Source organism: Oncorhynchus kisutch, linkage group LG21 (assembly GCF_002021735.2).
Source record: "Oncorhynchus kisutch isolate 150728-3 linkage group LG21, Okis_V2, whole genome shotgun sequence".
NCBI classification, from domain to species: Eukaryota; Metazoa; Chordata; class Actinopteri; order Salmoniformes; family Salmonidae; genus Oncorhynchus; species Oncorhynchus kisutch.
Window position 1 is genome coordinate 9,280,028 of NC_034194.2, and position 17,726 is coordinate 9,297,753.

The following is a 17,726-nucleotide window of genomic DNA, read 5'->3' on the forward strand; positions in this document are numbered from 1 at the left end:
GGCTGGAAGCCAATTGTCACGTGCTCCCTCTCTGGCCTCTAGGTCACCAGGCTGCTCGTTATGGCGCACACCTGTCACCATCGTTACGCGCACCTGCGTGTCTTCAGACTCACCTGGACTCCATCACCTCCCTGATTACCTTCCCTATATATGTCACTGCCTTTGGTTCCTTCCCCAGGTGTTATTGTTTCTGTATTATGTCTGTGTGCTGTTAGTGTTTCTTGTCTTGTATTATGTTGCATTTATTTAAACACTCACTCCCTGAACTTGCTTCCCGACTCTCAGCGCACATCGTTACACCAATATAAAGATATATGTATTTGCTCTATGTTTTGCATCAGTGTGTCATCTCACTCTGTGTCTAAGTCCAAGACAAAATAAATGTCTGCACTCTGGTATTGCTCCCATGGTGATTTAATCAGACACACACAAAATACAACTTTTTGATCCGAGTTGGATCTTCGTCAGGTTATCCGAAACATTGGCTTTGTGTCTAATTAAGTTACCATAGGAGCATACCAGATTTGCTGACATATATTTTTTTCTTTGATATGTTCTTCTGTCCTATTGGATGTGGCTGTGCATATTTTTTTAAACGTGTTCTCTTTATACATTAACATACATGATAGTTTCATCTGTTACTGGCCCTAAAACAACAAGTGGACAAAACGGGGCAAATTTGGTTGAAATTATGTCATAATAACCATTTTTGTCCATTGGGAAATATGTGATACAATTTCCAGTATACATCACAACAACCTCTCAGTAATGAAAACCTGTGCTAAGCCCATGTTCAGTAGTGGTAACACACCCAGTGCTGTTACATTCATGCCTCCCCACAGGAGAACGGGGTTCAATCCCTGTGTCCTCCTTTCCTCATCATCCCCATTAACTTCTGTGCTGTCTAAATAAAGCATAAAAACACTGTCGATCTGAATAATAAAATCTATAATTTAAAAATAAGTCATAATGAAAAGCTTGCCTAACATTGATCTGCTGGTAGTGTAGGTGTGTTAAAATAACTGACCTAAAATGCCCCCAAAAACGTATGAAACAATTCTGAAGTTCTGATGACAAATGATCTGATGTGGTCATATGGCAAAAATGAAAACTGACCCTTAAATCCACCCACACATGTACCATGCAGGCACACAAACATAGTTCCTCCATAGTTCTGACCCCACTCTCTCTACCCTAGGGAGGAGGCGCCGTGCTGGGTGTCGATGGAGCAATGCCCTTTCGTCCTGGGTCTTAGCAGTGAGAATGCGGAGCTGGTCCTGGACGCCTGTGTTCAGATCACAGAAGGCATGAAGACCAGAAGGAGACAACTCTTCCTCTTCAGCGACGTGATCGCCATCACCATGCTCAAGTAAGATATGGAACATGATAAGAACACAAACCAACACATAAACTCCCTTTTTAAACGTCCCCTTTTCATGACCCTGTCTTTCAAAGATAATTCATAAAAATCCAAACAACTTCATCTTCATTGTAAAGGGTTTAAATGTTTCCCATGCTTGTTCAATGAACCATAAACAATTAATGGACATGCACCATTTGTGAAAGCTTAGGACACTAAAAAGGCCTGTCTACTGACTCTGAAAAACACTAAATGAAGATGCCCAGGGTCCCTGCTAATCTGTTTGAACGTGCCTTAGGCATGCTGCAAGGAGGCATGAGGACTGCAGATGTTGCCAGGGCAATAAATAAATGCAATGTCCGTACTGTGAGACACATGAGACAGCACTACAGGGAGACAGGGTGGACAGCTAATCGTCCTCGTAGTGACAGACCACGTGTAAAAACTCCTGTACATCCGAAAATCACACCTGCGGGACAGGTACAGGATGGCAACAACTGCCTGAGTTACACCAGGAACGTACAATCCCTCCATCAATGCTCAGACTGTCCGGCTGAGAGAGGCTGGACTGAGGGCTTGTAGGCCTTTTGTAAGGCAGGTCCTCACCCGACATCACCGACAACAACGTCGCCTATGGGCACAAACCCACCGTCGCTGGACCAGACAGGACTGGCAAAAAGTGATCTTCACTGACGAGTCACGGTTTTGTCTCACCAGGGGTGATGGTCGAATTCGCGTTTATCGGCGAAGGAATGAACGTTACACCGAAGCCTGTACTCTGGAGCGGGTCCGATTTGGATGTGGAGGGTCCGTCATGGTCTGGGGCGGTGTGTCACAGCATCATCGGACTGAGCTTGTTGTCATTGCAGGCAATTTCAACGCTGTGCGTTACAGGGAAGACATCCTCCTCCCTCATGTGGTACCCTTCCTGCAGGCTCATCCTGACATGACCCTCCAGCATGACAATGTCACCAGCCATACTGCTCATCCGGGGGGGGGGGTTCCTGCAAGACAGGAATGTCAGTGTTCTGTCATTGCCAGCGAAGAGGATCTCAATCCAATTTAGCACATCTGGGACCTGTTGGGTCGGAGGGTGAGGGCTATGGTCATTCCCCCCAGAAATGTCCAGGAACTTGCAGGTGCCTTGGTGGAAGAGTGGGGTAACATCTCACAGCAAGAACTGGCAAATCTGGTGCAGTCCGTGAAAAGGAGATGCACTGGAGTACTTAACTTCTTATGGGCAGGTAGCGTTTACTTATGCACACTTTTCATCCGGACGTGAAAATACTGCCCCCTACCCAAGAGAGGTTAATGCCACAGGTGGCCACACCATATACTGACTGTTACTTTTGATTTTGACCCCCCCCTTTGTTCAGGGACACATTTTCTCTGTTAGTCACATGTCTCTGGAACTTGTTCAGTTTATGTTTTAGTTGTTGAATCTTGTTATGTTCATACAAATATTTGTTAAGTTTGCTGAAAATAAATGCAGAGGATGTTTCCTTTTTTTGCTGAGTTTATATATACTGTCTGCATAGCAACATACACAGACACCACATAGATTGTCTGAGTTTTGCCTTCAGAGAACAGAACTGATTTACCTCCATTTCCTCTCCCCTAAGTCCTTCACTCTCTCTTCTCCTTCCCACCCTCCATTAATTCTGCATCCTATATGGTCATCTATATAGCCCAGCTCATATGGAGGGAATAGGGTGCCAGGCGCACCGGTTTGTGTCAAGAACTGCAACGCAGTTCAAGAATGGTCCACCACCCGAAGGACATGAGCCAGCATGCCTGTGGAACGCTTTCGACACCTTGTAGAGTCCATACCCTGACGAATCAAGGCTGTTCTGACAGCACACTTGTGACTGAAGACAGATCCTCAATACAGTTGATGCTAGGCTTTACACAAAATCCTGTTCCCTCAACAAGGCCTACAGTAAGTGCGTGGGTCTATGGATCCACACGCGACAAGGTGACAGTTTCAACATTGTAGCTAATCAAAAGTGGTGAACTAGGCCTTGAGTGAGTTCCTTCCTACTCACGAGCTGACAGGCAGGCAGACAGACACAGGAAGCTGATCATGGAACACAATGCATTCATAAAGAGAGAGAAAGCAGATCATTTCCTGTTTCTGAGTGATAAGCAAACAATCACTGATTTAGAAATAGATGACAATAATGAGGAATACATTAGTACCTATAGCAACCATTGGGATAGAGAAGTGGATTGTGCAGGTTTCTCGGCTTGATGAGCTGAGATACAGTCAGGCCTGATGAAAACATTAACTGACTCTCTAAATTCTCAACCTGCTAGCCCTCATATACCATCCATGATCACATAATCCTCTCTCTCTCTCTCTCTCTCTCTCATATTTAGGTCCAGTGCTAGCTACCGTCTGAAGCACAGGGTGAGTCTGGAAGATCTGTGGCTTTATGGCTTTGAGGACGAGGAGGAAGAGGGAGGAGGGGGAGAGATTGACCTCAGGACGTCCCTGGTCCTGGCCTGGCCCCTTGCCTTCTGTGTGGTGTCCTTCCAGTGAGCAACAGCCATCCTCTGTGTGCATACATGAGTGCACACTCATACATGTGCACACACACACAGACGCGCAGGCAGACACTCAGGCAGGCAGGTGCACACAAAAACATATAGAGTTTCTTAAAGGCCCAATGCAGTCAAAAACGTGATTCCCCCCCCCCCCCCTGTGTTTTATATGTATTTACACACTATGAGGTTGGAATATTATTGTGAATTTGTGAAAATCATGATAATGCCCTTCTAGTGTAAGAGCTGTTTGAAAAGTCCCCCTGAAATTTCAGCCTGTTTTGGTGGGATGGAGTTTTGGCCTTCAATGGTGACATCACTATTCGGTAAATTAGTTAATAGACCAATAAGAAACAGAGTTCCAAGCCTCTCTGTCAATAACAGCAAACTTTCCGTTTTCCCCTCCCCATTTAAAATTCTTGCTTGAGAAATTGCCCTTTGCCAAGAAGCTATTGTTGTTTCTTTTTGACCATTTTAAGTAAGGTACCCAGAAATGATTTCATATTGAGATAAAAACAGCTGCATTGGACCTGGTTTGGATGGTCTCCATAAGATTATGAATGAAATAGGGAAACGAGGACAGTCTACACCATCACAAGATAATGGCTGGTGAAAGAGGAAGTGTTGAAGTTGACCATCAGACCTAGGATCACATGTCAGGGGCTTTACAGCACTGGGCTTTATCAGGAAGACTATCTTTGAAATAAAGAGGAAGTGTTGAAGTTGACCATCAGACCTAGGATCACATGTCAGGGGCTTTACAGCACTGGGCTTTATCAGGAAGACTATCTTTGAAATAAAGAGGAAGTGTTGAAGTTGACCATCAGACCTAGGATCACATGTCAGGGGCTTTACAGCACTGGGCTTTATCAGGAAGACTATCTTTGAAATAAAGAGGAAGTGTTGAAGTTGACCATCAGACCTAGGATCACATGTCAGGGGCTTTACAGCACTGGGCTTTATCAGGAAGACTATCTTTGAAATAAAGAGGAAGTGTTGAAGTTGACCATCAGACCTAGGATCACATGTCAGGGGCTTTACAGCACTGGGCTTTATCAGGAAGACTATCTTTGAAATAAAGAGGAAGTGTTGAAGTTGACCATCAGACCTAGGATCACATGTCAGGGGCTTTACAGCACTGGGCTTTATCAGGAAGACTATCTTTGAAATAAAGAGGAAGTGTTGAAGTTGACCATCAGACCTAGGAGCACATGTCAGGGGTTTTACAGCACTGGGCTTTATCAGGAAGACTATCTTTGAAATAAAGAGGAAGTGTTGAAGTTGACCATCAGACCTAGGATCACATGTCAGGGGCTTTACAGCACTGGGCTTTATCAGGAAGACTATCTTTGAAATAAAGAGGAAGTGTTGAAGTTGACCATCAGACCTAGGATCACATGTCAGGGGCTTTACAGCACTGGGCTTTATCAGGAAGACTATCTTTGAAATAAAGAGGAAGTGTTGAAGTTGACCATCAGACCTAGGATCACATGTCAGGGGCTTTACAGCACTGGGCTTTATCAGGAAGACTATCTTTGAAATAAAGAGGAAGTGTTGAAGTTGACCATCAGACCTAGGAGCACATGTCAGGGGTTTTACAGCACTGGGCTTTATCAGGAAGACTATCTTTGAAATAAAGAGGAAGTGTTGAAGTTGACCATCAGACCTAGGATCACATGTCAGGGGCTTTACAGCACTGGGCTTTATCAGGAAGACTATCTTTGAAATAAAGAGGAAGTGTTGAAGTTGACCATCAGACCTAGGATCACATGTCAGGGGCTTTACAGCACTGGGCTTTATCAGGAAGACTATCTTTGAAATAAAGAGGAAGTGTTGAAGTTGACCATCAGACCTAGGATCACATGTCAGGGGCTTTACAGCACTGGGCTTTATCAGGAAGACTATCTTTGAAATAAAGAGGAAGTGTTGAAGTTGACCATCAGACCTAGGATCACATGTCAGGGGCTTTACAGCACTGGGCTTTATCAGGAAGACTATCTTTGAAATAAAGAGGAAGTGTTGAAGTTGACCATCAGACCTAGGATCACATGTCAGGGGCTTTACAGCACTGGACTTTATCAGGAAGACTATCTTTGAAATAAAGAGGAAGTGTTGAAATTGCATGGTCACAAATAGACAAACAGACACAACATTGAACAAAAAACAATTGAAAGGGGATGGAATAGTGATTTAGTAACAATGAGTGTCTGTTTTGATCAGTAATAATAGCTATCCCTCGTTGGTGTAGATATGGGTCATTTAGTCATGTTTACTGGGGTCTGAGTCATGGACTCCCACAGTTTCTTCTCAAGCAAACAGTCAAATAACACTGGTAGAACGTTGTTGACTAGAGTCATTCTTAGAGTCTGTGGTTCAACAGTTTATTGCACTACAAATTACCAGTAAGCACCAACAGTATATGAGCTGGTCTATCCGTATAGTGTCTGTAATCCAAATGTAGGCACAACCAAAGATGAAAGAATAGACAGGAAAAATGACTACAAAATATGCACTTTTAAAGGCCTAAGACAGTTATTACTATCATCTATACAGGTGAGTGAGGGTTTGTTTTAGTTAGAGTCTCCCTCATGTCTCTTTCCACATGGCGACAACAGCAGCAGCCCCAACACATAGGGGAAGTGAAAGGTGTTTTGATCGGGCCGCCATGACGCTGCTTCCTGTCCCCATGACTGAGCTAGAGTTTCCATCGCTCTAGTTAAAAGAGCCAGAAGGCGTGCTGTGTCTCTTTAGTCAGTCTGTCTGTCCATGGGTGTGTTTGCTTCTTTCCTCATTCACTGTGGATTAGTAACTCCCATGCTGTTATTTTGCCTGCAGCTCACCTGAGGTAAAAGAATGCTGGTTGGATACTCTTCACAGGTAAACACTACTATTATCTCCATATATAATACAAATGCCACTTGATTGAGCCATAATGGGTATCCTGGGTTACTGGGTTATACTATATGAAGATAGTCATTATGTGTAAGAACTTGCAGTATCAATGGGACTGTACTGCTAATGCCATTCAATTAGCTATAATAATTATTGAAGCACTGTGAATAGAATTAGTATTTTAAGTATACCTGTGTTGGAGATGGGAACTGTATTTTAGTGAATATTGCAATATTCTTCATGATGTCAGAACATATAGTTCAATATAGTATACATTTCCAACATGATTTCCTGTCACACAATTGTTAATGGTTATCATTATTTTCACTCATATTCAAATTATTCAGAATATTCATTTGATCCTCTTTTAAAACAAACCCGCAACACACACACACACACACACACGCACGCACGCACGCACGCACGCACGCATGCACACACACAACGGCAAACAAACCCTTTTGACACATACAGAGAGCGGTTGTGTAGCGACCACATGTACGACAACATCCATCTAGTAGTCACACTCTATTATGGCTCGCGAGAATAACTAGGGACTGACTGGAGATCAGTGAAATATTTGTATATATATATTTATGTATGTATTTTCCTCATTTCAGGAAAATTAAAGCAGCAAAAGAGAGGGCAGGTTCTACAACTCCACCACCAAGTGTCCTGATGAAGGTGCTGAGCGGCAGTATCACAGTAAGTCTATCGCTTAGGCCATGTCCCAAATGGCAACCTATTTCCCTTTACAGTGCACTACTTTTGACCAGGGCCCATAGAGCACTGGTCGAACGTGGTGCACTATAGGATGCCATTTTGCAGGCAGCTTTATCCTATTCTCCAGTGCGCTAAATTTACAGAAAACAGCTATCAGAACACCTGAAACAGAGAAGAAAACTGTGAACTTTATTACCATAGCGCATACTTTGTAGACTGTAGTCATAGTCCCTGATACATCACCCAGATTCTTGTTACCCAAAGCGGTGATGGCAGATACTGTAGAAACGATGGTTATACTTTCACCTGTGTCCAGCCAGTCCTTGACATCGAGATACCAGTGTTTAGCTCGGTCATTGATATCAAGATATTGTATTGCACTTGTATACAGCCAATTTAGAGCATTGACTTGCATTCTATCTCTTGCTCTCATGTTGATGGCTCTTATGGCTCTGAAGAGACATATTACCTCTATAAAGGTATCGGACATTCTCAGAAAGGAGCTCAATGCAGACACACTTTGCAGCCACATTCAAGCATAATAGGCTTTTGTTTGACACCTTTCAAATTGTAATTATAGAATTAGAATGAGCATATATTGACTTTTGCCTAATATATAGTATAATTGCCTCTGGAAGGAGTCACAACATTCATCTGCACTATAAATAATAATCTCTCTCTCTTCGTTTCAGGCTAAAACTCTAACAGGAGGGGGCATGGAGCCTTCTATCACGTTTTCGCTTGATGTGAGTTCCGTACAGTACACTTTCTGCTTCTTTCATCCATGTGTCACATGTGTTGGGGAGAAACACCTTGTATGTGGTTATATGAGGTTTATTTTGAGGGTTTATAGGGGAATTCAGACCGCTGCAATCTGTTTATCAAATAGAAGCACTTATAACACAAGTGTATACATTGTAACAGTTTATTGATACTGTACAGTGATTGTGTTTTTTTAAGGAGGGTTTGTGTTGTTTCCTTCAAGTGGAGTACCTAGTGGTGTTCTTGAGGGGACATTTGTTTGAAAGTGGTGGGCTTTTTTGATGGGTGTTATTGACGGGTAAGTTGTTTGGGTGATTGGGGAGTTTGAGGAGGGAGAGGGGCCGGGTTAGATAATTACCAACCCGCACCCTCGCATGGAAACAGGCATGCAAACAGAGGGTGTGGCTCCCCTGCCACATGTTCCTCATACATGCTCATGACTAAATCTCCTGTTTTGCATTTCCAGAGTGACACAAAGATCCCCGCCCTGCCCAGCTTTGTAACACAGCCCATTGGTGAGTTTGAAAAACAACATCTCTGAACCACAAGGTTGGTTAAGGGCCCACAGTGTGTATATATGTGTTTGTGTGTGTGCCAACTTAGACAGAGAAAATAATTCAAACCGTAGGAGAGAGAGAAACAGGACACACCAATGATCAGTGTGAATGTCAAGCTAAAACAAGAACTTCAACTTATATCATGTGTTTATCTCTCTCTCACCCTCACTGTCTTTCTCATGAATAATATTAGTACACAGTAAACCTTAATACCTCCTTTATAATAGTGTATGCTATACCTGCACAAATTGCCTAAACGTTTGGCTTCTTTCGTAACAGAAAATGGTAGCAACAGTAAGTGGAGCATCTTGAGGAAGTTGAGGAGAAGCTCCACCCTCACCAGCATGTCCTCCCGTCCAGACACAGACTCCAAGAGCCATCTGTTTGGACGGTCTCTCTCCAAGACCTGCCCAGATGACAGGACTCTTCCGAAGCCTATCACAGTATGTCAATCTACCTAACTGTACCACAACTATATTTGTTCGGTAATATCTTTGTTCTGTATTATCTTTGTATGTCAGATTTTCATAATTTGTACAAGGTGTGGGGCTGTGGGGATTGAGTGAGAAAGAATAGACAGCTGTAATGAATCATAGTGACAGCTATTGATTTGATCTGCAACTCATTCTACCAAGGTGTTTAGTTCAAAGGGTTTATTGACTAGGGCACTTGATCAATCAGGCCATTCAATTGTTACTAATAAGTGCAGTTAGTTACCAAAGCACTTGGTAATGGTTGCTAATGACCTGCTTGTCTGCAACCCAACCACAGATTGAATCTTTGATGTTCCATTTCCAGCTGACATGCACAATGCACTGTCTGTCTCAGTCTGCCCCTGGCCTACCCCTCACAGAATAATTTAAGCATATAGGGCTCCCGAGTGGTGCAGCGGTCTAAGGAACTGCATCTCAGTGCTAGAGGCATCACTACAGACCCTGGGTAGATTCCAGGCTGAATCACAACCGGCTGTAATTGGGAGCCCCATAGGGCGGCACACAATTGGTCCAGCGTCGTTTGGCCTGGGTAGGCAGAGTTGCAAAGAAAAAGCCATATCTCAGACTGGCCAATAAAAATAAAATATGAAGATGGGCAAAATAACACAAGCACTGGACAGAGGACACTCTGCCTAGAAGGCCAGCATTCCGGAGTCGCCTCTTCACTGTTGAAGTTGAGACTGGTGTTTTGTAGGTACCATTTATGAAGCTGCCAGTTGAGGACTTGTGAGGTGTCTGTTTCTCAAACTAGACACCAATGTACTTTTCCTCTTGCTCCGTTGTGCACCGGGGCCTCCCACTCGTCTTTCTATTCTGGTTAGGGCCAGTTTGGGAGTAGTACACAGCGTTGTATCAGATCTTCAGTTTTTTGGCAATTTCTTGCATGGAATAGCCTTAATTTCTCAGAACAAGGATAGACTGACGAGTTTCAGAAGAAAGAACTCTGTTTCTGGACATTTTGAGCCTGTAATAGAACCCACAAATGCTGATGCTCCAGATACTCAATTAGTCTAAAGAAGGCCAGTTGTATTGCTTCTTTAATCAGAACAACAGTTTTCAGCTGTGCTAAAATAATTGCAAAAGGGTTTTCTAATGATCAATTAGCCTGTTCAAATTATAAACTTGGATTAGCTAACACAACGTGCCATTGGAACACAAGAGTGATGGTTGCTGATAATGGGCGTCTTACGCCTATGTATATATTCCCAAAAAATTCTGCCAGTCTGTCTGTTTCTAGCTACAATAGTCATTTACAACATTAACAACGTCTACACCGTCAATTTGATGTTATTTTAATGGACAAAAAATGTGCTTTTCTTTCAAAAACAAGGACATTTCTAAGTGACCCCAAACATTTGAACGATAGTGTGTATATGTATAAAATGTACACACACGCATCCACAGCAAATTGTTTGACTTGTTCATGCCATTTCTCAGCCTGGTTTGACCTCTTTTCCTCCCTCGTTCCTCTCTCTCCCCACCAGGATATATTGGTGCTGCTGCGCAAGAAAGGCCCCTCCACAGAGGGGGTGTTCAGGAAGAACGGCAACAGTAAGAACCTGAAGGCCATCAGGGAGCAGCTCGACAGTGGGACGGAGGTGGAGATGGAGGCCTTGCCAGTGGTTCTCCTGGTGGGACTACTCAAGGTAAAGAATAATCCATCTGTTCACTGCTTTGTCCTTTCCTTTTCCAAGTCCGTCAATCTGTCCGTCCAGTTGGAGCAGGGAGACAAAGGGATGAGCAGCTCTATGACCTTCAATTAGACCTGTTAGTGTGTTAGCACCTATTACTACTTATCAGCAGTCTTCTACTGTAATATGCTCTAACCCCCGACACCTTCCCTCTTAATTGCAGAGTTTTCTAAAGGAGCTCCCGGGCAGCCTGCTAGTGTCGGATATGTATGAGACCTGGATGAAGGCCCTGGAGGCTAAGGACGACCACCACAGAAGCTTAGAGCTCAAAAGGTAAGCTACCAGCCATTAAAAAATAAATAACCTAGAATCAGATTTTTATTTTATGTTTTAATTAATGCAGCATTACCAAGTTACTACCAACTACTAATGAGCTGACACTAGGCTAAATGTAGCGTTAGCAACTGTACCCCCTGTTGAGCCACCCCCATTGGTGAGCTATATTACTGTCGTACTTGTGGGGCATAATCTTATATAAAACTGTAGGCTACATGAGAGGCCGTAGCTGTAAACGTTATGCTAATGTTAGACTAATGTAGGCATTTTGGTTAAAAAAAAAAACTCTACTTTACCATTACCGTTTAGGTGTTGCAAAGAATAGATTCAAGGGGCTTTTCAATTGAGTTTTTTAGAGAGTCAGAAAATGAGGAAGTAGTTCCTCTACCCTCAATGTGTACACTTATTTTTGTTTCCTCCCCCTCTCAAAAAGAGAAGCTACAAAAACAAATTGCGAGCGGCAAACTGATCTACATTTTTGTCCTGTTCTTTCTCCCCTTGCTTCCCTTTCCCCTCTCAGGGTGGTAGACAAGCTACCAGGACCTAACATTCTCCTGCTGCGAAACATTCTGTGTGTGCTCCATCACATCACGGAGAGGGCAGACACCAACAAGATGGACGCCAATAACTTGGCATTGTGCATCGCACCCACTCTGCTGCAGAAGGACACCATGTCCTTAGACGTGCAGACCGTGGAGAAGGTGAGAATCCGGTTCTGACTGGACTCTTTGAAGCTGCCAGTGTGGTTTTCATGTACCGAAAACAACCGTGTGTGTATGTTTGTGTCTGTGTGGGCCTATAGTTTTGCATGAACTCTATCCTACTATAGTCTGCGCTGTAACAGGACTGGGTTGTTTACCAAAAGGAATTGCCAAATCTTCACACTTTAAAACAATGTTACTTTCAATCACTCAACCATTGTTCTAAGTAATAATAACCTTTTTTGTTCTTTGTGATGTTTCCTTTAGGTGACAGAGCTGACACAGTTCCTGATCGAGCGTTGCTGTGAGATCTTTGGAGAGGAAGTCCTGAGCCTTTTGGGAGATCCCGAAGAGGAGAACTCAGGTAAGTTAACTGGGCTGCTTTAGGTGTGACTCTCTGCAATGCTACACATTCTTTCACAGAAAATAAGAACATTCTCTTGACACAGATTTCTGGGAACATGTTTCAAAAAGCTTGAAATAAAATAGAACAATGGGAATAGGAATCATACATTGTACACTGCAACTCATTAATGTTCTCTTTCTCCTCAGATTCCGTGTCGTCACAGCAACACGATTCTGCTTATGACAGCAACGACCCAGACGCTGAGGGGGACAGTATGGGGTCCACGCAAGTAGAGGGTGAGGGGGAAAGGTGCAGCTCATCCCCATCTCTCCTCTTTGCGTTCGGGATACAATGTGGCCCTATCCCTTCCAACACCATCTTCCACACCTTCACCAACAAGAAGCCCTTCAACCGCCGCTGCTCAGAGCCAATCATCTTCCCCTCTGCCGAGAAGAGGAGCCTGATTGGCCTGGCCCGTAGTAACGACGATTTCTCCGTGGAGGGGCGGGACTTTGAGGAGCATCCACTCAAGAAACAGATCTCTGATGACTCCTTCCTGCTACCAGAATGTGGTGTTACCAACACCAGGCATGCCACCACGCTGTCTCTCCCCAAACTCGGTGGCAGCCAGACGATGACTTGGCGGCAGCTTGACCCGTCATGCCTGTCATCCTGCTCCCTGGAGAGCACCTCCTCCAACACATCAGAGGTCTCCCTGTTCACCAGCTCGCCGCTGACATCCCCGCCCTGCCAACACAGGGGCCAGTCCACACGCCATGCTCCCCTCTCCGCCAAGCCCAGGGCAGAGCCCCCGAGGGCAGACACGACGGAAGTGGTCGAGCGATGCACCCAGTCCATGAAGGTGGACAGTAAAGCCCTGACAAGGACCAAGAGCCTGGGGGCCTTTGGCTTCGCCTGGGGCAGTCTCAAGAAAGGCGACCTCCAGAAGGAGAAGCCTTTCTCTTGCGGGACCCTCGAGGAGGACTCCCAGAGTGAGGTGGAGGCCCCAGTGGCCGAGGCCCCCCTCAGACAGAAGCGCCCCCTGTCTGCGGTGGAGGTCTTCCTACAGGTGGACAGCAGACTGCCCTCCCAGCCCCCTTCATACGAGCAGGCAGTCCAGAGTGCGGCTCAGCCCTCCCCACCGCATTATGGCTCCATGACTGTCAGTGCCGTCGCTGCCACTCTCAGCAGGAAGTCCCGCCCAGCCTCTATGAACGCAAACTTCCTGTACTCCTGTCCCGTCAATCAATACACAGACTGCTTCTCTCAGGGGATAGATGGTGATGATGTCACTGCAGCCCAACAGCATTCGGTCGGGTTCCGCCAGCGAGCGATGTCTGAGTCCGTGTCAAGAGCACGCCACGAGACCCTGTCACACCATGAGACAGCATCACACCATGAGACTGCGTCACGGAGGTGCAGCCAGCCTGTGTTCGAGGAGTATTCTTACACCAAGGAGTCCTACGTTTGAAGGACTTTTTCAGACATAATGTTTCACTTTCTTCACTTTAAATGTACACAAATTAAAATGTGCAACTGTTAGGTTGGACTTGCTGAGTAGTACTGTTTAGAGTACAAAATTACGATATTTTACCTGAAAATCTATTTATAAATAGACACCATCTCTAGTTTATCTACAGCAAAGCTATGTAAATAATCACAATCTGAATCTGCATGTATAGAGGGTAATAATATGCTATTGTTGGTATTATTTCCATTGTTTTACTTTTGTTAATATACTGCTATGTACTGTACTGTACTGTATACATTTGTGAAAATGTTTTCTTCCCTGTGTCTTTTTGTATGTCTTGACTCTACATCTTTACTTCCACTACAATAAAGCACCTTTATGTAACATTGTGACTTTGTTCTCCAGTTCTTACGGTAGGAGTAGGAGCACTAAAGTCCTGTGACCTTGCAGCTCTGAGTAGAATCAATTGGTTATTGCATCCTCAAGCATGCAGTGCCACTCAAACCATGTGGTAACGCAAATGCATAGACTTCAGGAAGCGTACAACACCTACCTCTGCAACATCTATCAGAGGTAAGAACATAGAAATTGTAGAGGAATACAAATATCTGGGTGTCCTCTTGGACAATAAGCTTCAGTGGAGTAAATGTACAGACCTGATCTACAAAAAGAGCCAACAGAGACTGTACTTTCTCAAAAAGCTGGGATATTTTAATGTAGACTGTACTATATTGACTCTGTTTTACAAATCTTTTATTGAGAGTATTTTAACTTGTTGTATTGTTTGTTGGTTTGGTAATGCCACTGTCAGCCAGAGAAACATGCTGAGAAGGATTATTACCACAGCAAGCAAGGTACTTGGAGTCAAACAGACAGGCCTGGATGAGATCTTTAAGGTCAGGGCCCTCCGTAAGGCTCACAAAATCATTTTAGACCCAAGCCACCCCCTGTCCCTGGACTTTGAACTACTCCCCTCTGGGCGCAGGTATAGGGCACCCCTCAGCAGGAAAAACACAACTAGACAATCATTTGTGCCAGGTGTGATATCCCTCCTAAATAGCTCGGGTGAATGTTCCTATCGACTCCGTAAGGCCAGCAGTCTTTAAAAAAAGAATGTTTTATTTCTTTATTTCTTATTATTGTTCTATTATGTAACTGTTATAAAAGTTGTCAATTTTGTTTTGTATTTAAAAGTGTACATGACACTGCAACAAAATTTCCCCAGGGGGACAATAAAGTCAGTAAGTAAGTAAGAGATGAGCTCTTAAGCCATACTGCTTTCTTAGTTCTGCCATTAGTGAACTCATTAATGAGGAACTAACTGGGTTGGCCTCAAAGGGTCGGGGCGGTGAGCGTTAAGACCAGTTAGGTCCAGCTTGCTCCTCCTTTCTAGGCCAGTTATGCAACACCATCTAACATCCTTCATTGAGAGAACTGTATGTTCTGGCTGCCTGCTCGAGAAAGAGGAAGCCAGAAGCTGATCACGTGGACGGATTTGGTTTTTCTCTGAATCGCTCGTTGTTGCGGATGCCTTAAGCTGATGCGATGCCACTGCTTCCTCTCAACTTTTTAGTGAGAGAGATTTCCTCTCTTAGCGTTGGTCTCTAATTCATTAATGTTATTCAGCTCTAGTAGGCTTTCATTTGCCTGCAGTACAGACACATGTAATGTACTAAAGTATTAATTTAACTGTGTATATTAAAGCCTTACTTATTCATGACTACTCTCACCAAGGAGGATTCATTTTCAGACTTTCCTAGATTAATTTACTACGAGCATGATTCATTTCCTAAAATCATATACTGACTCTTAGACCAGTAGCTTAGCTGTGATGAAAAAATAGTGTACCAATCTAAGAATCTGGACCCAAAGCTGCAAAGTTTGTATCATGCCTCGGAACCTCACACTGCCCACCCGAAACGTCACATTCGTTAAAACACAAGATTAAAAAAAGAGTGGTAAAGAGAGTTGGAAGAAGACATAATGCATGCCATTTGTTTTTGGAGGTTTCTATGGACAGTGTGAATAGAATATGAATGTGAATATGAATATGAATATTGTGTTTCATGACATTTATCATGCCTTCTAGGACCCTCAGAGACTTAAGCACTTCTAATGTTCATTGTCTTGCATCAGATAGCGCAACGTTTCTCTGCACTAATGGTTGAGGGACTAGCATCTAATAGGAGTGACGCCGCCCGACATAAGACAATGTCCTTTTATAGTATATGATAAAATAACATTACAGTAGATTCATACAGCACATGACAAATCAATGTTTGGTTATGATGAACGCAACCATTATATATAAGCCATACTGACCATAGAAGACAACGGAATCACGCACTTAGCTTGATGCAGGCTGAGGCTGAAATTGAAGCTACAGAGAAGGGGGTCAGCCAAGTTACTGTACCTGGATGCATTTAGGGCTCTATTCAATCAGATCCGCTTCAACTAACTCTTGCATAACGGTTGTTTTGGCGGTGTCGGAGGTGGAACTGCGTTAGCGCTGTCAAAACCACATGTGGCTTCTGGCATTATACCTAAAGTGCACATTGCCATTGGCTGCACAGAGTTGCATTACGAGAAATCCCATGCAGCCAAGTTTACACGTTTGAACACTGGAATGTGAGATGTAATCTAGACCTCGATTAGGCTGATAGAAATCCTCATTATTTAGTTGAATGATTTTCAGTTTGAGCGTCATTATTTCTATATAGCCTATACTTTCTCCTTGTGAACTTCTATCTCCAGTGGAACAGGTGTTGCTTTGTGACAATGATCAAGATCAGCTGCTCACCTATTTGACAGCTCCAATGCAGTTACAACTCCAACACCGTCAAAACACCAGCAATGCGGGTTTCGGCTGTCGCCGGTTAACACTTGATCTGATTGAATCAAGGCCTTAGTTTCAGAACATCGTTTTACTAGAAAAGAGATAAACGACTCATGGTTATTTTCATCCTCAGTCACTATGGCTGTGTGTCGAAAGGCAGCCTAATTCTAATATTTTTTTCTCCACTAATTGGTCTTTTAACCAATCACATCAGATCTTTTTCAGAGCTGAACTGATTGGTCAAAAGACCAATTAGTGAAAAAAATATCAGAATGGGGCAGCCTGTGTAAAGGCAGCCATAGTGCCTTACATAACGTGGGCAAGATTGAGTGATTGACAGAATTAATGGATGGATAGATGTCCTGCTTTTTACATAACTGTAAGAGCATGGCGGTCCACAGAAATGACTAATGAGCAGAGAGGCACTATAGTACCAGGCGGTACCCTTTTACAACCCTTAATGATGACAGACAGCAGTTCACAATGTACGCGCAGACAGAAGACAGGGTGAGCGAGGGTGACGGAGGTGGTCAACAAACATCAATACAGCTTCCCAAAGCCTTTTCAGAAATGGGAGATCGCATCCCTCCATCTAATCAAACAAGGATGTGAAGAGATGGTCTGAAAATAGCCCTCCTGAGAATTTTTTATTAAATGTTCATAGTCTATCATTGACATGTTATTTCCACCGGTTTGTTTGATGTAAATGTTGACCATAGAGACCTTGTCTATGATATTGACCCCATAACCCTGACAACTGAAAAGGGCAGGAGTAGCTGAATGCACTGACTGACAAAATTTCCCAAGGGAAGATTTCATTAATTTGCTCAGTGTTGTAACACTTTCGGTTACATAAAACTTTAGCTAATAATACACACAGCACAAACAAGCAATTATGTCGTAATATCTTCACTGTGCCGTACCTGCGAGCTTATAAATATCAAGTCGAAGGGATAACCTAATTGAAAAGATAATTGAGAGTGTACCTTAAATATTGGATAATTACTGTTAGTACAAACTTGCATCTTTGCAACCAATCACTGGCATGAAATAAAGGCATTGAAATGCAAAGC

General features: G+C 43.6%; 1 protein-coding gene across 1 annotated transcript in view; it reads left to right on the forward strand.

The window, feature by feature from the left end:
• LOC109866557 (T-cell activation Rho GTPase-activating protein) overlaps positions 1–14,209 on the forward strand; it is a 31,484-nt gene extending 17,275 nt beyond the window's left edge. The window contains exons 3-14 of the mRNA XM_020455279.2: positions 1,199–1,369; positions 3,740–3,898; positions 6,740–6,781; positions 7,417–7,501; positions 8,212–8,265; positions 8,748–8,796; positions 9,118–9,281; positions 10,817–10,978; positions 11,187–11,296; positions 11,820–12,000; positions 12,268–12,364; positions 12,553–14,209. Of these exons, the coding sequence (XP_020310868.2) occupies positions 1,199–1,369; positions 3,740–3,898; positions 6,740–6,781; positions 7,417–7,501; positions 8,212–8,265; positions 8,748–8,796; positions 9,118–9,281; positions 10,817–10,978; positions 11,187–11,296; positions 11,820–12,000; positions 12,268–12,364; positions 12,553–13,817 (2,539 nt within the window). The 3' untranslated portion in view covers positions 13,818–14,209. The remainder of the gene's footprint in view (positions 1–1,198; positions 1,370–3,739; positions 3,899–6,739; positions 6,782–7,416; positions 7,502–8,211; positions 8,266–8,747; positions 8,797–9,117; positions 9,282–10,816; positions 10,979–11,186; positions 11,297–11,819; positions 12,001–12,267; positions 12,365–12,552) is intronic.
• Positions 14,210–17,726: the final 3,517 nt, after the last annotated feature.